Genomic DNA, 23,128 nt, shown 5'->3' with positions numbered 1-23,128 from the left:
GAAGATTTAATGATTCTTGGAAAAAGCTTTTCAAATACAACACAAAGTCTTTGCCAATCAGGGAGGGATGTCTCCTGTGGACTAGAAAGAATTTCACTAAATGTAGACTGAGCAAAGATATGCAATAAAATGGCTTTTAAAGACATTATCTAGGGTATCTGATGTGACAGTCTTTCCATACCTGTGCATCTTATATCCAATAACTATATTTTGATGAACAGAGGAGCTGGAGGAAAACCATGAATGTGCAGATGGTCACATTTAGAGACCCCTATTTAGGCTGCCTACCAGCAAAATTTTTTAAGACTTCTGTATGGACTCACTAAATAAAGTTCAGTCCTCAGGACATCCTTTTATCTGAACACAAGGCTGAAGATCACAACTTTTGTTCCATGAAAAATATCAATCCTGGTGCTAGGCCTAAAGAGGGGCACGCCATGAAGAGCAGATGGATGTCCAAGCACTGGCTCTCATGTTTCTCAGTTATGATAATAAACCTGAAGCAAATACAACTGCCAAATTAACTTCCATAACCTTCTATCATGAGAATGATGTGGTACTTCTGCAGTTTTTCTTAATTTTTTAAACCTTTTCTCTTTCTAAATCCACATGGATAGCCAATATAGAAGCAATCATAAATTCAGGAGTTAATAAACAGGAAAGCAAAACTGTATTTCTTGTAATGGAAGCATCACTTGAGACATGAGTTCAAGAAGACAAATAATTATGCTGGTCATAAAATCAAAAGGCAGTTTTTTCATTGTTAAGAAAAGCCCAAGAGACACAGACATAAATAACTTGCAATCCATTGAATAAACAGACAGTGTTAAAGGTATGAAAAATGCTGACCTGATGGACCAAAAAAATCCCCTCTCTTCCGTGTTTAAAATATCTAGCTAGGGAGCACCAGTAAGACAGTTTTTGTAGATCTCAAGGAAGGTAAAATTTTAGTCAATATATAATATAACAAAGTTGGGTTTGAAATTACTTTATTCAGTTAATGTTTTCTTTCATACAACAAGCAGAAATTGCCCTTGTACTTAACACAGGAAACGCGTAGACAGTTCCTGACTTTACTATGGATGTCCAAAGACAGTTTCTAGTTAAGACACTTGATGGATTTCATTTGGAACATAATATTTCAAGTGTAGCCAAAAAAATAACATTGCTTCTGGAACATCAAACCTCTCAAAAAGTTGTGGTCCTAAAGACCAAGATTTCAGTCATTCAGGTTCTTTTGATTTGTTCTTTCCGACCTTTGAGTCAGGAAGTCAGACATGACCAACAGTATTAAATAGCTTTGCCATCCATTATGTAGAAGGAATGAACTCCTGCCTCAACTGTAATAAGGCCATCAGCTTAGATGTGACAGATTCTTTGTAGTATGAAAGAACTGCACGAAGAGCAATGGCCTCACTTGAAATAGAAATCTCTCCAAAACAGACAATACCTCATTTATGCTACAGATAGCTTCCAACTTTCTCCATATAAAAAACCAAAAGATGTGTTTCAGAATAATCTCATCTCTTTTAACTTTCTAAATCAGTCTGCAAACTTTTAAAAGCTGTCTTCCTTTGCTACTCATGGAGAGCTGCAAAATGTAGGTCTGACACTCTTCATGCAGTTATTGCCTCCCTTCACAGATGAATTGACTGGAGCAGAGCCTTGTCTGCACTGGACTAGAAGAGAGGCATGTATCTCTTGAACAACCGGCCTCCACACCTCAGCCAAGAAGTGCAGGATGAGATCAGTAATACACTCTATGAAAGAAGTCCTGTTTGGCCTAAAAATAGTGCAACTTTTTTTCTGTCAGCTTTAAAACTTCTCATCCTGTCCCATTTCCAAACATCCCTTTTCTCCTGCCTTCACACCTTGCCTGGTGATGTCACCTCATGTCTCCTGCTCTCTTATTCTGCCTTTACTAGGGATCAACAATAAAGAGTATGAGAATATCTGTCAAAACACAAAGAGCTTTTGTTTTTATAACCTTGGTCTATGAACACTTAGAACAACAAGGAATTGAGATACTCCAATAACACTGAACTTAGGGAAGTTAATCATAACAAATACAAGTCACCTTAGAAAGGAAACATAACTTACTGACACACCTCTTGAAAAGCTACACAAATACAAAAAACCCTCAATTATTTATTTTCTGACCTTGCCCAATGGAATACAACAGAGAATGCAGACACTTTTATTTCCTCTTTATAGGGTCATGTAAGAAAGTATTTGCTTACTCTGTTTAATAAATCAATTTCTTCTTTCAGTTTTCCAATTAGTTCTTCTTTGTCCTGCGCCATCTTTATTAATCTTGCATTTTCCTGTCTTTCTTTCGCAAGTTCCTATAACCAGAATACAGAATGAAGTTAGAAATGTAAATTCGTGTTCTAAGAGACAGTTTTAAGTTAATACCTTCTAAAACAAAGAAAGAACACACACACACATGCATTATCTATAATTCCTTTCCTACAGCAAGTCAAACCCACATCTTCAAGTCCTTTTGTATTTCAAGGAGCTAAAGAATCACATCTAAGAATATTTTACCAACAGCAAATCCTTTTTGATATCTGATTCAAGTGATAATGCTTTAATTTATATTTAACTTAAGCATGAACACAGAATTGGACAGGGGTCCAAAACAGAAGTAAATGTAAAGTATCAGCTCCCAAATTGCTGCTGGTGTTCTTGTAATACCATTAACAAGAAATGAAGACATACTTTTAAATCTGTGGGCCTGAATGTGATGAGAAAGAATGAGAATGTTCATTAGGAAAGAAGGTGCTCAAATCTTCTAAGTTTTATTATGGCAATTAAAGTATTTCAGAAAGAAGCTGATTTAGAAGGGAGGATTATGGTGTACTTTACTCAAATGAAGGTTCCTCAAGTCTTAAATCAAAAACAGTAATTTCTACAAAATATATGTTATTTTCCTCCTTTCTGAAAAAATACCAATTGTAATTGTGTTTACTTAGTAACTTTCACCCATATGATTCAAGAATACTTGCTAAGTTACCCACAAAAATCCACTTCAGAGGAAGAGAAGCCAGTAATAGATTACACAGATGACATTATTTAGCAAAATATTGGCTTAGGTAAAAAGCTCAGCTTTAACATTGTTACATTTTCCCAAAACTGTTTTTATTAAATCAGTGTGAAACAATGAAAATAATTTAAAATCTGTATTTTAAATATTTACAGCTCTAACATACAACTGGATAGCAATTACATTAGACAATATTTTGGTATACTAAAAAAATCCAAACCAGCAAGTAGATCAGAAACTGGCTTGTAACCTTTAGCCAGAGAGCTCCTTCCCCCAAGATATTTGCTCTGTGTTGGTGTCATGAGGTACATAAGAGAAGCCCGCAAAGCACTGCTGGCTCTCTAAGTGTATTATCTTTACCTTAACTATTTCTCACTTATATACCAAATGAAAACTAAACATCTGTGATTTGACAGTTCACATTCTTCTCAGTCAGTCTGACTTTATACATTTTCGTAGACGTAACTATCCGTACTTCAAGCATTTCGCATCATTTCTATATATTTTACCTCCAAATTTTCTCATGGAGTTTCAAAAGTACTTTACTTCAGATGTATGCCATGGAAAGGTTAGTTGGTACTTACCCTTTCAAGTTCCTCAATCCTCTTTTCCAAAGTGTTACTTGGTAGAGAACTGCCAGAAGAATTTGCATCTCTGCTGTATCTGCTGTAAGTTGTCCTCTCTGTTCGGGAATATCTGTTTGGGGCATCATCTTCTGGTGCATTAGCCGTGCTGTGAAAGGCAGAGCAAAGTAGACACTACTTACACATTTAACAAAACAGCCACAGAAGTGCTTTCCAAAGCAGTCAATAGGTCAGTGAATTAAACTGCAGCTCTTGTGTGGCTGAGAACTCACTAAATTCACTGCCTCAGGGATTCGAATACTTAGATAATGCAGCTTTCATCACATGGGTAGTACACACGCTTATCCTATTTTTCAAGTTTCATCAACTATGCACATTAAAAACTAAGCTAAATTACTTTATTTCAAGAAATAAAGTGCCACTACAGAGTTAAATCAAGTATCTTTTTAACTAGATGAAGACATAAGGGGAAAAAAACCCAAGTATATGTCCAAAACATAGGAAGAATTTTGACTAACTCTTCGGGAACTATGAATTTGGCCTGTAAGGGATTGGAAAGTCAACTGAAGTGAGATAGTGAAGTGACCCAACAAACTAATTTTATGCCATCTCCAGATATTTTACTTCAGAACTTTGATACAGGGAAGTTTGTCAGAGTTCCCTTGGTAGACACTCACTCCTTATGTTGTCCTATGGGGTTTTTTGATTTAGATTATGTGTCTATCAATTAAAAATCATTATCACAGAATCAACAGATAAGCACTGCAAGTGCACTTAAGCTAAGCTAGTTTTTAAAAAAGCATGTAAGTTCTCCATTACTAGCGGTATGTATAAAACCACTACTAATTTAAAAATATGTACAAGTCAAGCATTTTCAGTCACAAAACTAACAGTATTCTTCCCATAGCCATTTTCTTCATACCAGTAATGTTACTCACTTTCAATGATGATTCTAATGAATAAGTAAGAACAGCAGAACAGAGTGCTCTGGGAGCAGGCAAAGAGACTTTCCCTCTCCAATTCACCAGAATTACACTTCCTAGACTTAAAATATACAGGCAAACTGCCAAGACAAAAGCAAAGAATAGAGGTACTCAAAAGCCACTGGACATGGTCCTCAATAATTAGCTCTAGATGGCCCTCCTTGAGCAGAGGACTGGACAAGATTTCCCCTAGAGGTCCCTTCCAACATTAACCAGCCTGTAATTCTGCAAAATCACACAGCTGAAGTATGTATACACTGGTGCTCTAGACCACTTAGAAAAAGAATGAAAAGCACTATGAGCATCCCTACAACATTTCCTTTGAAACACAGAAGAGCGTATGATTAATGTGTTCATTTAACCATTTTGCATTTCATAACTCTAGAAGACCCCTGCTGACAATGTGCAGATTTAGATGGATACAGTGCAAAGCAAAAGCAAGAGTGTCTGGCAAAGGGATGTCTTTTCGTGGATATAAATATTCTTTTGCTCTAGTATGTGTGAAGTTTCCAAGACACACTGACACAATTGTAAGGAATTTTGTAGCTTAATGTTATTACCATATTTAGCACTGTTTATTCTTCATCCAGAAGATTTCTTAAAAAACATTTCTAGGACCGGATATGCATGTTGCAACACAACATAGGAGAAATATTTTAACTTAACTCTATAAATTCTAGATTATCGAGCTTCCTAAAAGACTGTAGTTTCATGTTGTTAATGCCTCAAGGAGAGACCACACAAAAAAAAGTTTTAATTTTTCATCATTTAAAAATGAATACTTTTGCCAGCATACTGCAGTATTTTGACTCAGCACCAGTGAAGCCAGCAGAAGCTCCTACACAAAGATGAGAAGAAAGAGTATCTGGACAGGAAGGGTTTCATTAATATGGAAAATGCTTTCATTTTCAGGGTTTTTTTCCCTGAAACTCACACTCAGTAATTTCCTCACCTATTCCACTGGGCAGTAGATCCTACTGAACACATTCCTTTTCATTGTAGGAAAGTATAAAGGGCATATCGTGGATGCTTCCAGGAAATGGGATTTAAAAAAACACTTAAGGAGGCATCCGTCCATAACCTAACACAAGCAACGTGACAAATATGAAGTTCATTCTTTTGGTTGTTAGAATCAATGGCCAATGGTCAGTACACAGCAATGGCAAAAAATATACTATCCATGATGCAACACAAAAATCTTTCACAAAGAATGGAACCTAAGTCTTCCGATGCAATGTCACTTCCTAAGTGTTAAACGAGAAAGAATCACAGAATCACAATATGTTGAGTTGGAAGGGACCCAATCAGGATAATTGAGTCCAACTGGGGGCCCTGGACACCCCAAGAGCCACACGTGCCTGACAGCATTGTTCAAACACCTACTCAACTCAAGACAGGCTTGGTGCTGTGACCACTGGCCTGGGAAACCTATTCCAGTGCCCAAACACCCTCTGGGTAGAAAACTTCTCGATAACCAACTTAAACTTCTCCTGACTCAGCTTTATGCCATTCCCTTGAGTCCTGTCATGGATTACAAGTGTCAAGATATCTGTACCTGACTGTCCTCTTTCCCTCACAAGGAAGCTCTGACTGCAATGAGGTCTCCCCTCAGTCTCCCCTTCTCCAGGCTGAACAGACCAAGTGACCTCAGCCACTCCTCACAGGGCTTCTGCTCCAGTCCCTTCACCATCCTTGTTGCTCTCCTCTGGATGTTCTCTAAGAGCTTAATGTCTGTTTTACACTGTGGCACCCAAAACTGCCCCCAGCACTGGAGGTGAGGCTGCCTCAGCTCAGAGCAGAGCAGGACAATCCCCTCCCTTGCCTGATGCACCCAGGATCCTTTCCACAGTGATGACTGGAAACACAGTATCTGAACTTGGTATCTCTTTACTAAGAGAAAATATCTATGAACCACCTCCAACAAAGATACTGTCTGTGGAAGTATACCCGTAGATTATGTTTATATATAAAAATATACAAACAGAAATATATTTTAAAAGGGTTTTTTCTAACTGTACTTAAAACAAAAATAATATAGCGAAATCAGTTTGACTACTCTTACAGAAAATCAGGAATTTTAGTGTGCAGTGATATTCCTAGTCATTTTCTTTACAATAAAATCAGTTATTCATACAGGAACAGGTTTAAAAGCATTATTACAGCAAGATGAAATTTCTCTTGCTCCTTCCAATGCTTCTTTGATTCCCTCAATGTCTTTCTAAAGCACTGTCCAAATTGCCATTTCACCCAGTGAAAATCACTCTGTCAAAACTACATATTCAACAAGTATTTCAACTACAGCAGATATATTTTTATGCCAAAATCTTATAACTGTATCTGATTTGGAAACTCCTAGTTATTTATGCCACTGCAATCCAGTCAGCTGCTAACAGCTTCTCTGGAAGAAGCAAAATAGGGCATCTTGGCTTTCTGTTACTTCAGACTGCTTAAGCCAAATCTGTGGCTTTCAGAGTTGAGCTAAGGAAAGGCAGTCTCTTCTCTACAGCTGCACTTCCCTAGCCTCCTCCACTTTTCCTGTCTCTGGCTTTCAGATGAATGGGAAACTACTCAAACTAGGATGCAGCAGTGGAGCAGCCAGGCAAAAGGAAGCCATCAACTTGCAGCCACGGTGGCTCCCTGAAGCAGTGCCTTGCTCAGCTGCATGAGCACTGGCACAAGGGGCAGTGAGGAACCCCGGTCTGCTCCACTTAGACCATCAAAACCTTTTGCAGAAATAAACCCTATGCATTTACACCTTCTCATTACATCAGCAGTGTCTCAAGAAGGGCTACAAAAGTCAAGAAAAACCTCCTAAGTGACCCCTGTCTACAACAAAATGCTCATATCTTCAAAGCAGTAGTCCTAAGGTAACAAACTAGATGAGACAATGCTTCCAAAGCCAGCCCTCACTGCAAAACTCCTAAACATGGCCAAGCAGGCAAGTCTGGGCATAGCATTATGAAACAATATTTTGAGGTTGTGGTTTTTTTTAATTAGTGTGATCAAAATTAGTATGATGGAAAGAAAACAGTTATAGTTTAAGTTTTATAATTATCTAAAAATTATTTGTATAAAAATAATTAAAAATTATTATAATTATCTAAAAACACTGAGCAAGGCAATTTCAGCAGTGTTCAAACATTGCCTTCAGAGCCCCTCCAACGAGTGCTCTGAAGTACCTTCTCTTTTTATGGTCTCTACTTCCCCATTTATTTTTCAACTCTTATGATAAACTCAAGCATGATGGAATCTTTTATAATTACTGCTAAATAGTCTCTACCTCTAGGGTTCAATGTTAATGTGCTGTACTGTACCACCCTAAAAGATGGGGTAAAAAGCCTCTCTGACATTTTGACTGGAAGGCATAAAACCACACTGTATTAATTTCCACTGGTAAACAAACTCATAAGGGGAATACACTTCCAAACCATGAAGAGATTTTAATCTAGCTCTTTTTGTAAACTGATCAAGTTGGTCTAAGAGCCATGCAAAAATCTTTAAATCCCAATCTTCAAGGTTTGCTTTACAATTTTTTTTAAAAAATAAACAAAATTGGTTCAAAACCAGTAGAGAGTCTTTAAAGTAAGCTGATACAACAAATTTTCTGTGTTTATAAAAATATTCCTATGCCTGCATAAATATCTTGCTTTGTTGTTATTTGCAAACAAGCCTTTTAGTTCACAAAAGAAACATAATTCATGTTTACATGTAGATTAGATTCAAATATTTCAATAAAGAAAGTGCACTTTGTCCTTCTCATGTTTGAGAAATACTTGGTAGCATCAACTATGCTGATACCATCTGACCTAAATCAGAAAACCATTCTTACTAATGGTAACGTGTTTGGTACTAAAAATAACTTTTCACAAAGCAGTGCAAAAAATGGCAGACCAAACTTCATAACAGCAATTTGAAATGGCCAAGATGAGCCATTAAAAAAACCTAAGAGGAAAATGGAAGAACAGGAAGCTGATACGGGCTATTACAACTTAAGTACACCTACACATTTAAAACACATGAAGCTCACAGATAGGACACATGACTGACCACAGCTCCCAAAAACTCTGTCCTCTGGCCTTCATGTCAGCCTGACCTTGCAGATTCTGGTTGTGCTTTCAATAGATCTCACAGTACCACTCCAAACCACAACAAAACCATCACTTTCTCTTGAAAGTATTTTATGTGCTTAATCATGCAACTACAAAGGAACCCCCCCATAAACTTTTGGGGGGTGTGAAAATTTCTGAAGTAAATTCAGAAGACAGACTACAATTATAAACTGAGATCCTCATCACAAACTTTTATTTACTTTACAGCACAAAGAGACAGGCTCAGTTTGTCCAACTCACTAAGCACACAGCAACACACAGCAGCCATCAGAGTTCAATTCTAAACATGTTTTCCAGTCAATGGACACTCAGTGAAACAGGTTTCCCAGCAATGTCCTATAAATGTTTAGTCACAGATTGTTGTATCCATATAAGGAAAAGTAGTTAGTGTAATTCTGTGCAATTCCTTGAGTCCTGGAACACACCAAGAGAACAATGACTCTGTAAGAACACACATAACTGATCTTCTCTGCTTTTAAACATCCTTTCTCTCATCAGGTACAGGAGGACAGGTATCTCAGAGTAGAGGTAGAATCACAGAATTATTGAAGTTGTAAAAGAATCTCTAAAATCATAACATAAAACATGAGAACAGTTAAATGGAAAGGAAAGGTACTGGAAATCCAGAATAGCATCAGTAATCCAGGACTAGAACTCAGAAGGGACAGATAATGCAGACAAAACAGGAAGAAAAAACCAAACCAAAACAAAAATCTACAAGAAATCAGACAGATAATAAAGAAAATACTAGGACCTCAATGATTAAAAATAAGGATGTAAGAAAAATGGGGAACAGAAACAAAAGGGTGCCTAACTGATCTAGGAAATGGAAACTAGTGAAGAAAACTACTGAGATGAACAAGTTGTCATGTTTGAGAAGGAATAACTGGAGGAGAGCGAGAAGGCAAAAGAGAAAAAGCAGAAATTGCAAAGATGGAAGAAAGCAACCTGAATATTTCTGGCAAATAATTCAATCTTTCAGTGGGAAAGAGAATCTATTACAGAATCCCATATTTCAGGAAAACATACTTTCCTTTTTGCCATCATATGTCTATAAAGTCTGCCAACCATCTCTCTCCTACAAAGTACTGGCCACTTACTGTTGCAAATAAGTTTCAAATCAGATCTCAAAGTGCTTGTCCCTATGTGAGAACATGCTTCACTCTCAGTTTGCTTTGAAAACCTAAGGGAGTACACCTAAGACTTAAAAGCAAATTAAGCCGGTATTTGAGCCTTGAAGCAGCTTATGATCTCAATTCAGCCTTTAGGCATTAGCATTTCAACTCTAGGTACAATTACAGAATGGCATTTTCCATTTCACAGAATATTCTGAGATGGAAGGGCCACTCAAGGATCAAGGAGTCCAACTCCTAAGTGAATGACCCATGCAAGGATTGAATCCACAGTCTTGGTCTTATTAGCACCATGCTCTAACCAACTGACTTTCCAAGGGACTCCTACTCTATTTGGGAATTCAGGGAGATCTGAGTGATCTGAATAAAAATTACTGTAGGGGAGGCTCTTTCTGTAAGACCTTCACCTACTGCAGATGTTGGAAGAAGCAAACAAGCTCAGAACAATTCTGGTTCTGACTCCTTTAGCATTCAAACCAGAAAGCAAAACCACTGGGAGTCATACCTCAAGTACCCTCACAGGAAAAATTAGTTCAGGGAGGTAGAAATTTTCAAATACAGCAGAAAATTAATAGATACTATTAACTCAAATCACAGTGGGCATTGTATACCTCAAGAAGAATAAAACCCACTGAGTATTTGAGACCACTGGGCAACTGTGTTGACAGTGGTAAATAATTCACTTTCAACATGAAGTTTCAAGACTATGCAATGAATAAGATACATGGTAACCTCCATAAAATATTGAGCAGCAGCTCGCAGCAAGTCCAATTCCTCCTGGATGTGATGCCAGTCCTGACAGGGGAAGTTGACAAAGACTCTACATCCCACATTTAACTAAAGCTGACTGAGGAAAGACAGCAAAACCAAGTCTTATTTAGCATTTTCTACCTTTGGTATTTCCTACTTTTGCAACGCTAATCGGAAGAATTAGATTATTTTCAAATAAGTTACGAATGTGGGTGTGCAAACTTCTATTTATTGCCACCCCACGCACAACCAAGTTTTTGCAAGTGAGTATATACAGCATGCAAGCAGAGATAAGGTTTATGAAAAGCCACAAAACTATGACACACACCACTAAGTATTTGGCAGATAAAAACAGCAATAAAATTCTGCACCAGAACTGAAGAGGAAGTAAAGACTGAACTAAAATGTGCTTGATTAATAAGAAATGAATCACAAAATTACATAGTTATCAAGCTTGTGACAATAAGCCCACCCATTCAGCAATGACAAAGTGATTTAAAAGAAAACTCTACAGCAATAAAAAGCATCACTCAACTGGGTTTACAAGAACCTGGAATATAAATATAAAAGACATCATGCTAGGAAAGCTAAAGCATAACAGGATAGGCTATTATTTTTTACAGTATGGGAGGTGAGACTATGGAGCAGGTTGCCCAGAGAAGCAATGGGTGTTCCCTCCCTCTAAGTGCTCAAGGCCAGGTTGGAGGGGGCTCTAAGCAATGTAGTTCACTGGAAAGTGTTCCTGCCCATGGCAGGGGAACTGGACTAGGTGATCTTCAAGGTTTCTTCCAACCCAAACCATTTCATGATTCTACAGGTGAACAATTTTAAGGGGTAGAAAATACAGCAGTGAAGACTAGATAATTGTAGATGCTCTTTGCACTTTCTTCTACCATATATATATATGCACACACAGATGAATTAACCACCTATGTATTTTACCCAATAAAAAAAGATAATGTGTTCATGTATCAAATAAAAACATTCTTACACAATTGCTTGCTTCAGTTGACATATTTTAGACTCCATGTTACCATAACATTTCCTAATAGCTGTGATAGTTGTGTCAGTATTAATTTGACATGGACAAAAATTTCACACACTGGTCAGGTGCGTCAAGAGCTTCTGAAGTATTTCTGTCATTAAAAAGTTGGAGTAATGACCAGGGTAATAGTCGACATAGACAAACAAATAACAAACAGAACATGCTATATATGAGAAACACCTGCTACAACTGAGACAGTAGTATGATAAAACCATCTTTCAGTGTTACTGTGGAGAACAACAAAATTATTTTCCTTTATTAAACTTCAGAATACAGTGGTTCATAAATTAAACTTTGAATATACTGGCCACTAGGCAATGTGTAGTCCATTTGACTGGGAAACTATTCTGCCCTAGTAAGATCTAGTAAAACAACAGCTGAATTTATTTTAAAATACTAACATAATAAGGGCTTTGGATAAGCTTGCTTCATCTTTCAGGTTCTTGGTTCAATATCAGGCCATATATCTACAGTAGCAGTATGATGGCTTCCACTAAAAATAGCCATTTAATCAGCATTATTTCTGGTAGAAATGTAAAAAAAAAAAAACAAAAAACAAAAAACTTGTATACAAAGATCTCATACCTTTTATACCTGCTTGAAACCATCCTGGAGGACTCCTGAAAGAAACAAAGAAGAAAAACTAATTAATACTTTTCTTGTATCTGTATTACCAAAATACCTTATCACTCCATGGAAAAATAAGTCTGCAGTGAGAGCAGTCCCATGCCACTGTACAACTCAGTTTTGCATTATTTTGTTGTCAAATATAGACAATATCAGGTCTGCCTCTGATTACATCATAAAACTGGATGTGCTTCCTCCATCCCCCTGCATGCACAACATGTGAAACAGCTCACACCCTGCCACCAGTACACCTCCACTACCACTAACTAGTATGGAAACACATGCACTTTGATAGTTCATTTTTTTTAACTTGTCCAAGAGCAGCGAGCAAAACTGTTTCAATTCCTCAGCACCACTGCTGTTCTTCTGGATGGTAACAAAAACTGAAGCAGTCATGCACAAAAGTTAAGACATGTTTCAACAATGGCTCAGATTTGACAGAGTAAGTCCATAAATATTTTTTTATGATGTTGTAACATGAACCAATTATTTTCTTAGTCATAGGCAAAATACCCCCCAGCAATTAACATGTAAAAAGTCAGGAAAGAATATTTAATGAGTTAATGGACAATTGCCTTTATGAAGAAAAGGCAAAGTATGAAATTCTGTCTGCTTACAATACTTACTGCATGCAAAGAAGTAAATGAGCTCTCAAAACAAGATGCAAGATAAATTCCATCCACTCTAAAAATTCTACAAACCATTACACTGCCTTCACTGATCAGCACACTAGTGCCTTTGTAAGTAAGTAAACAAGCTAAAAAGTAGGACAAAATTATTTTACTGTAGAAAAGAGAATTGAAAAAAATATTTGTATTATAGAAATAAATTTATCTAAAAGATGATTTTATTTTACGAAGCATTTTCAATTTCTGCCATATGTGCTACACTTTATCCCTAAGATAAGCAGAACAAAATTCAATAAATTCATGGGAACTATTTAAAGAAACCCATAAACTTGGCAAAATTGCTGGATTAACACTATTTTTAACTATTTTTATCATTGATGACAGCATCTGAAAATTAGTGATTCACAGCTGTGAAAAAGAAACCTAATTTTACCTCTAAAAGGGCAGAGAAACATAATTTTAAAGGGTACCAATGCTATTTATAAAGTTTACTTAAGAGTAGGTTATCTTTGAAAGGTCATGGAAGCAGGGAGAGACTTCTGAGGACTAAAATGAAGTAGGAATATCATTCCTTTCTTGAAGAAGGATCATCCAGGGAACTACAGGGCAGTCCTTATCTCAGTCCCTGAGTAGGAAATGGAACAAATCCTCAAGGACAGTAAGATGAAATCAGCATGGATATATGAAGAGGAAACCACACATGACCTGACAGCCTTCTATGCTGAGAGGACTTGGTGAATGCAGGCAAAGCAGATGACGTTTATCTAGATGTTAGCAAAGCTTTCAACACCTTCCCACACAACATATCTATGTGGAAACAGAGGCCAGATAAGTAGACCATGAGACTCAGTGACTACTGGGTCCAAAATGTTATGAACAGCAGCATTAAGTCCAGCTGGATGCCAGCCACTTTGCAGGGATTGATACAGGAGCCAGTATTGTTTAATGACTTCGTCAATGACCTGAATGACGAGACAAAGTACAGCCTCAGCAAGTTTGCAGTCTACAAACAGCTTGGATGAGAGGTTAACAATACATCAGGTGGCCGTGTTGCCATCTAGAGGGCCACAGACAGGCTGGAAAAACAGGTTTACAGAGAGACCCCATGAAGGCCAAAAAAAAGGGAAAATGCAAAGTCATGCTCCTGAGTCTGGGGACGAATAATCCCAAGCACAAGTACATGCTGTGGAAAGTTGAAGAAAGGAACCCAGGCATCCTGGTGGACATCAAGTCAAACATAAGCCATCACTGTCCCCTTGCAGCAAAGGATGCACCGGTAGCAGATTGAAGGACAGCATCCTGAAGAGCGCTCCAAAGAGAGTGAAGGGACTCGAGGAGAACTCACACAAGGAGTTGCTGAGGTCACTTGGTCTGTTCAGCCTGGACGAGACTGAGGGGAGACCTCATTGCAGTTACAACTTCCTCATGAAGGGATGAGGACAGTCAGGCATTGGTCTCTTCTATTGTAACCAGTGACAGGACCCAAGGGAATGGCCCGAAGTTGCGTCAGCAGAGGATTAGTTCGGATATTAGGACAAAGTTCTTCACATCTCAGGGTGGTTGGGCACTTGAACAGGCGCTGCAGGGAAGTTGTCACAGCAGCGCACCTGATGGACTTCAAGAAGCATTTGGACAACACTCTCAGGCAGACGGTGTGACTCTTGGGGGGTCCTGTTCAGGGATAGTAGTTGGAGTCGTGAGCCCCTTCCAACTAAGCATATTCTCTAATTCCCCTCTGCTCAGCCCTGGTGAGACCACAGCTGGCATGCTGGGTCCGGTTCTGAACTTCTCAGTATGAGAACACTCTACTGGAGAGACTCTAGCAAAGTTGGACATATGATTAAAGGTCTGGATCATCTAACACATGAGAAGCTGAAAGTGCTGGAAATGTTCAGCCTGGAGAATAGGATGCGCAGGAGGTATCTTAACAATATGTACAAATTCCTGATAGGGTAAAAATTATGGGGACATATTTCTATCCATGGTGGTAACAAAAGCCCAACTGGTCACAGTCGCTACAGCAATTTGCTACAAGTATCCTGCTTTCTCTGCAAGACGTGGACTGGAGGCTTCCCAAGATCCCTTCAAGCTTTAAAGACTTTTAGCTTTAAGACAGCCAGGAAAGACGGATGAGGTGGCTTGACTCTGAAGTACCTGAGGAGATTCAGATTGTTTCATCTAATACATTAAGATACATGTTCCTGTAACATGAGACACAGCTCCTGCTGGTGATGGGCTCAGAAACATCCCAGTTGCACCACTAGCTATGGGCAAGTGGTTCAATTGGCTTTTTCAGCTTGGATGGATGGTTACATTGGGTCTAGATTTTGCCTAACTGCCTGCAGATACAATAAAATAGGAATTCTAAGCTCTAATCTTCCTCAGTTCTTTTTCTTTTTTTTTTACACTTTTTTTTTTCCATGAAAATTCTTCCTGGTGAACATAGGCCTCTGTTTGCAGTGAAAGGCAGAACTCATGAGAAAGGGAGAAATTGCACCTGAGATTGCAGACTAGTGAAGCATACATACCTTTGTACAAAGAAATTTTAAGATATTAGATGCTTGTTTTGTACTCTAGACATTAAAACGATGCAGTGAATGCACTGTATACCCTCATATTTGCTAAAACATTTTCATATACTAAATGCAAGTATAAGATGTAAAGCAATTACATAGACTTATACATTTAATTCAATAGGACACTTTAAAAAGTTTGGCAGTACTATTCAGAAAAGCCAGTTCTTCAGAAAAAGCTGGGAAAGCAAACAAGTGCTCAGAGACAAAGTGCACAGCAAATACTCTCATTTACTGCAAATGACACCTGTTAAAATAAATAAACAAAAAAGCCTTGAGTCAATTAACAAGACCTTTGTAAGAGATGTTTCTACAGTACGTATTAGTGGTTTTTATTTCTGTAGTTAAAAGTAACTATGAACAAAAAGTTAAAAACGCACATCTGATGCATAAAAAGAATTCCTCTGAACACCAAATTAATATTGTCAATTTGGCAAATTATGACTTTTATTACTTTGAAATCTCTAATGTAAATGCAAACCAATCGTTCTTTAAAGTGATGATCAAAGCATGAGGACAATGTATTATTTACTTCTGTTCTCATCTTATGGAATTTGTTTTGTGTGTATTCAAAAGTCTCTGGCAACATGAATATAAGTAGTCTTATTGTAAATAAGCATTATGTGCCTATAAGTCAAAAATTAGTCTAAGATTTCAAACTATTCAGAAGATCTTAAAATGAGGCAAGCATCCATAATTTAAGATCTTGTCATCTCCTCTTTTGGAGAACTGAAGGTCAGCAGAAAATAAGAAAGGGATGAAGAAAAGACGGGACATGCCTGTTCTGACAAAGAGTTAACCTAAAAGCAGATGATTATTCTTGAACATAAACTCTTACTTACAAATCCAGCTCATATTCCTAAATATTTTGTAACTTTGAGTTTTAAATCACATTTAAAATATCTAATCATTACTATAAAAGTGAATGCTTTGTCATGAGCAATGAAGGGATCAGTTTATTTGAAAGTCTCCCTCTAAAAGAGGAATTCTTTTTATAGTCTGTGGACATCCTGAATAGAAAAACAGTAAGTAAAGTAATCCATAACAATGCTAATAGTTTCTTTCATACTGGTGAAAAAATAACACTGTCAAAGACATCTACCAACATCAGTTCTTTTTCCAAGGATGAAATCACTCACTTCAATGCAGTATTCCAAACACAGTTTTAAAATTACTTTTACTTTTTGCAAAGGATTTCAGGCAGCTTGCATTACCTTGTAACAGTATATATATCACTAATAAATCAAATTATTAGTGAACACTCTGCAAACTACTGCAGAGTGACATATATCAGCCTTGCTCCAGAAAATTGGTTATGTTCCCTTTTTGTTTTGTCTACAAAAGTGGTTGTGTGGATGGTATTAATGTAGGACAGGGTGTGATCTAGGTGAAAAAAACAAGGAAAAAGAAAACATTTGTGTCATTCCGCATGAGATCCTTCATCAGATTCACTGCACAGACTAACACACAGACGTGCACCTGCTGCACAAGAAAATAGATAAGGACAGAAAAGGCAGCTGAGACTGCTTCAATTAATGAAACCACTTACTGCCAGTTAAATCTCTGTCAAACTAGGATGCAAGGAACTTGGCTAACTCTCCTCTTTGCTCCTGGCTCATCTTGGCATTTCATCTGGCCAACAGAGAGATTACATAAACAAGCTGGTCACTGGGCTTTAAATAAATAGAATTGTCTGTGTTTACAAGCGTCTGACAAAGTTTTCCAGATGTTAAACCAACCCTACTATTACAAAATTGCTAGTTAAAATGCACTAATAAACATTGTTTTTAAACAAGTACAGACTCTGGAGTCAGCTGGACTATGTAAAAGTTTCACTGGAATCCCTTGACACACTACTTAAAAGTTTTGCAAACAATTAAAGCAAATCCCTTGGATCAAATCAGGCTGTTGAGGCTCCCTGGTATATATACTGACACGAAGAATATGCACACTGTTTTGAAATATAACTATACACTAGTGGAAATTATTACAACAGAATTATATTCCTGCAACATGCAAGGTTAAATTTTGATTGAAATTAAGCCATCAAAACAATTTTCTTTTCATATGTAATTCAAATATAGACTTCCTAAAAATTTTCATGTGTATCAGTCAAGATGGGAGCAAATATAACTTCACTACATGGAAAAAGGAGGTCTACTGCTGGGGTTTCTTGCCTTTTTACATACCAAGGTAGATTCTATCTCCATCCAGCAAATGAAGCTAACTCCCATACCTTAAATCACATCTTGATTAATTACAGCTACTTCTCACATTCAGTATAGCTCTGCACTGAGATTTGTTTGGAAATGGTAGTTACCTATCTTCTGCAATATAGACAAGGTTTCATTCAGCTCTTAAAGTGGGATAACATCTAAATGATCAACAACTGAAAGGCAATTTGACCCCAATACAAACCAGGAATGACTACAGATGTGAAAAACAGCAAAAAGACAGATGAAATGCCTTTCTTCTCCTCCAATCAAATTTTTCCAAAAGCAATTTTCCCTCAGGAGTCAAGAGATACCATTTACCTTCCATTCCTGAATCACAGCATCCAAGAATATGCTGAGTTGGGAAGGACTCATCAAGATCCTCAAATTCAATTCCTGGTCCTAAACAGGATACCCCAAGAATCACACCACAGGACAGAGTGTTGTCCAAACACTTCTCTGTCAGGCTTGGTGCTGTGATCATTACACTGGGGAGCCTGTTCCAGTGCCCAACCACCCTCTAGGGGAAGAGTTTTTTTCTGATATCCAACCTAAACCTCTCCTGACTCAGCTTTATGCCATTCCCTCAGGTCCTGTCACCGGTCACAAGAGTAAAGAGATCAATACCTGCCCCTCCTCGTCTCCTATTGAGGATGAAGACCACAATGAGGTCTCCCTTCAGTCTCCTCTACTCCAGGCTGAACAGACCAAGTGACTTCAGCTGCTCCTCATATGGCTCCCAGTCCATACCCTTCATCATCCATGTGGTCCTCCTCTCAATGCTCTCCAATAGCGCTTTTTTTTTAATGTCTTTTACACATTGTGGCACCCAAAACTGCCCCAGCACTCAAGGTGAGGCCACCCCAGCTCAGAGCAGAGCAGGACAATCCCCTCCCTTGCCCAGCTGTGATGCTGTGCCTGATGAACCCCAGGACAGGGCTGGCCCTCCTGGCTGCCAGGGCACTGCTGAGTTGTGTTCAACTTGCCATGGACCAGGACCCCCAGACCTCTTTCCTGCTCCCCAATCTATGCACACAACCAGGACTTCCCCATTACAGGTGCAGGATTTGGCACCTGCCCTTGCTAAATTTCATACAGTTGGTGATTGCCCAAGTCTCTAATTCGTCATGGTCTGTCTACAGGACCTCTCTGCCCGTGAGGGAGTTGACAGTTCCTCTCAATTGTGTCACCCCTTTGAAAACATCTAGAGCTGTTTTTCATGGAAATGCAACACAACTTTGTGAACTGAACTTTATTTTTTATAGCCTCATGTAATACCTTTAATCAATATGTAATTAATAGGACTACAAACAGTAACTAGCAGATGTGCTAAAATGCCTGGGTTCAAGCAATAGATATTACTCTTGTGAAGCCAAGGGAGTTATGACTTATCTACCTATGTTATCTACCTACACAGAGACAGGGGGCCATGGAAAAACACTGCAAGAACACCTAGGGAATCAATCAGAGTTCTAACAGAAAGGTAAGTATCCTCAATTTGTGCCTATGAAGAAATCTATTAAGGACATTAGGTGACAGAAAATAATTAAAGAAATACATGCAGGTAACAGAAGTAACTCCCAGGTAAGTCAAGGATCTCCCAGAAGAAAACAACTCCCAGAAATGAGGAAAGCAGAAACACACATTTAAAAAATTTAACAGAGCTTTTCTTTGATTTGTTATTGTCTATTACTGTATTCAAGCAATACTCACCACTGAAAAGTCAGAAAAAGAGATCAGGACAAGAGGTTAGGCACTCAGAAAAAAAGCTGTGATGGAGCTGATTAGATGAGGCTGAAAAAATCCTGACAAGATCTCAGGTGACACAAAAGAAAAAGCAGAGCAGGAAAAATGACCAGAAAGACAATGTAGTATCTCTAAGAAATAAGAATCTGTAGGCTCCCCTCAGACAGAAGTATTTGAAATCACACAAGGGCTGAGCTACAACTCAAAGGGTTTCAGAGCAGAAAACCTAAGTCTCTGTTACGTATCCCAGCGTGTTGATTAAAGGTATTTGTTTCTGAGCTAGCAAAGGCTAGAAATACCCTTGTAGCACTACACAGGTAGCCACAACTGGTGCTGTGATGTTCTTACTATGTAAGAGGACTAGCTACTGCTACATTATTCCTCAAACAGTCCTCAGGTATGACATAAGAGAGAGCATTAGGTGGCATGAACCAAAACCATGCCAGAAAATGTTGCTAATCATTAAGCCATGGGTTTTATCAGCAGTGCAGCAGTTGAGCTCACACCCAGGTCTTGTACTTTTTAACAGTATAAACACAGTCGTCAGACTGTCTCCACCAAACAACTATGAATTACAGATTGCTCCTCCCTTCAGAGCCATCATATTTATTACACTAGACTGCAAGGATGCAGACATAGAGAGGCAGGCTATCCTGCCCCAGCCATCCTCCCACCACCATGGAACTGGAATATGCACCTTCCAAATGCACCAGCACATCTGAGTAACTACAGCTATGATATTCTCTAACTTAGTAGTAATAACATGAATTCATGATACATATGACAAAATGTCTGACAACTATTGTTTTGTATATTTGTGCAGACATACATTTCTGCTCATTTTTCTGCAATATTGAGCAAGTTGTATTTCCTCTCCACCTTGCAGCAGAGATCCTTTTGGTCCATGGTCCATGTTAGTTCTTGCAGGAAAGAACCTCCTCCCTCTCTGTACACACTCAGCAGATACTCACAACTGCTACCCAGGCTTCAGACTTGTTCCTGGCATATAAGCAGTATTAAATAAAATTCTCCCTCTAGAGTAAAAGCACAGGAAAGTGAAGAAGTCAGGAGTATTACTATACCTTACAAAAGCTTTTGATATCAGTCAGGCTGTGTAATCTATTTGTACAAGTAGATATATCGAGAAGACTCTCTTTTTTAATAAAATTGTATGTACTCAAAGACTCTTCTTGCCAAAGAAACCTCAGCTATGGTTTTCACAACCACTTTTCTTGTTTTCCAACACACACACCAAAAAAAAAAAAAAAAAAAAAAAAAAAAAAAAAAAAAAAGAGAGAGAGAGACTGGGAGGAGATACCCAATATAACCCAACTGACTTTAAAAGCCAGTCCAAAACAGAAAACATGTGGGGAAAAAAATATAAACTCCTTTACATGAGGCCCCTTTAGGCTACTCAAAATATTATTTGGGAATTTCAGAAACTGCTTCCTATTCCTTACATCTGTATAAAGGTTCCAAAAAAGGCTCCAGACTAGTGTAACTGCAGCTAGTGCAATTCTGGAGCACAGCTACATGAACTCCATAGTGAAAGAAACAAACAGCACAACAACAAACCCCATATCTGTTCTTACAGGCTGAGTACATAGCAGCAACATCTGAAGACAAGAGAAAAAATAGAATAAAAGTAAACAAAGCCCCCAGAAAATGAAATCTTAGTGTAAGGATCACAAAAATCTTCAGCAAAACTACAAGAAAGAAATCCTAACTTAACACACTTTGCTTCACACTTGGTGTGCATAAGGATCTAGAAAGTATCTGAAGAGCAGGTTATACTGAATATGCTGTAGGTTCTTAGGCACAACTGTGAATCTGAAGTAAGAAGGAAGCCTTCACAGGCTTTAGTTTTTATGCAGGTCCTGTTACAAAGAGGACACAGGTACACAAAATCAAATGTTCAATTTTAAGAGACGACATGGGTACATTTAATTCTGTCTACTGGGAGTGAAATGCATCAATTTTAAGCTTAAATCACTTATCCACTAAATTAAACTTCACTGAGTACAGATATTAAAAGTGTTAGCAGTTCTCTATTTCTTTCTAAGAAAAGTAAAGTTTACCATCAAAGGTAATCAAATTTATGCTGACAGTGATGAAGCACTGAACACAAATAATGCCTTCCACAAAAAATTGAAAGTTCTCTCTTCTTGGTCAGTTGTCAGGAAAATAAATCTTGTCAGTATTTTCCTTCAAGAGCAGAAGTCAAGCAACTCAAAGTAGGGATGCCCAAGCTGCATCCTCAAGGCTGCATGTTGCTTAGCCAAACAACTTTGGCTCATAGGCAATTTACAGTCACTCTCTTTCCCTTTGGTCTCACATCATTGACTGCTGGCTCTCAGCTTGTTGATTTCTTAGGGGCAAAAAGGACCACGATTTCACTCGAAAGCACTTTCCAAAAGCAGCAGTGTTGGATAGTGCACACGCAGTACAGCTGAATCAGACTTTCACGTGCAGATACTTTGGCACAGTAAAATCCACTGAACATGCATGGATCAGCAGCACTATACCAACAGACACACATACACTAAATTTGCTCACATGGCAGGAGAGGAGGAAGATTTTGGCAGAGACATCTATGTTGATACAACAACATCTTATGACACAGACCATTCCTATGAAAAATTCTGACTCCACTGTTTCAAAACCGCTGTTCTACTAAAACCACAAATCCATACAATGTAACTAAAAACCAGCAATCTCATTTCTACCAATACAAATCCTGGAGTGTTGTTAAAGCCTCCATTTACACCAGACAGGAACACCATGCAACATTATTACTCTTAAACTCAGAAGTTACCTTGAAGATTTTAATTAAAAAGTTACTATATAGAGTGAGGGGTTCTCCAACACGCAATAATACTTACAGAGAAAAGCAATTGAAGCAAATCCAGACTGCAAAGTGAACCAATTCAGAACAGGTCAGAATGTCCTAGACCTATGCAACTTTCATTTAAACTCAGGATACTGCCCTTCCTGACATCATGATGTATTTTTCCAAAACATCTCTTAAATGGAACACAAAGAACAGTACTCAGTGAGTAACATTCAATATTTTGCATTTGCTAGCTCTTCCCAAAGTGGACACGTGCCTTAATTACTTAGTTATTAACATACTCAAACTGCCCTGAATATAGGCCCATATTGCTAGAAATCACCTGAGTGATTGCCTGGCCATGTGTGACCATGAAAACATGAAATTCCTGTGTTTCTGTTTTCCTTACACAGATCATAGAAATCATCTTGGTCTCCCAAGCCATGGAAACCATGGTAGATGGTAACTGAAGCACTTGGATCTGGTCATGACCTACAGGGCAGCAAATTCCCTCCAACCTGCCACTTTAAATACACTGCACACACACAAAACTGACTTAAGGTGCAAATACATTTTAAAAATCACTGATCTTTTAATACTTAACATCCAATTTGAATATTTTAAAATTAATTTTTATTTAAACACTTTTAGACATATAGTCAGATTTCCTCATGAGTTTTCTACTGCTGTCGCTATTATTGTGTAAGTGCTTTGTGGATACAAATGACTGGTTTCATATCATCTCTGCAGAGTGCATCACACTCCACCTGTAAATAGAAAACCCAAGATGAAAATTATCTGGTAGTTAACTCTCAAATATTAGAGTCATACAACCTGACTTGGCAGAATTACTTCTAACT

General features: G+C 38.0%; 1 protein-coding gene across 1 annotated transcript in view; it reads right to left on the bottom strand.

Moving 5' to 3' along the window:
• PAWR (pro-apoptotic WT1 regulator) overlaps window positions 1–23,128 on the bottom strand; it is a 70,936-nt gene that overhangs the window by 4,790 nt on the left and 43,018 nt on the right. Inside the window, exons 3-5 of the mRNA XM_033059119.1 lie at window positions 12,236–12,270; window positions 3,631–3,778; window positions 2,241–2,345 (exon numbers count right to left, since the gene is read on the bottom strand). Coding sequence (XP_032915010.1) covers window positions 2,241–2,345; window positions 3,631–3,778; window positions 12,236–12,270 — 288 coding nt within the window. The remainder of the gene's footprint in view (window positions 1–2,240; window positions 2,346–3,630; window positions 3,779–12,235; window positions 12,271–23,128) is intronic.

This window comes from Catharus ustulatus, chromosome 4, assembly GCF_009819885.2.
Source record: "Catharus ustulatus isolate bCatUst1 chromosome 4, bCatUst1.pri.v2, whole genome shotgun sequence".
In the NCBI taxonomy this organism is placed as follows: domain Eukaryota; kingdom Metazoa; phylum Chordata; class Aves; order Passeriformes; family Turdidae; genus Catharus; species Catharus ustulatus.
Note: the sequence above shows the minus strand (reverse complement) of the source record. Positions and strands in the feature narration are given on the sequence as shown.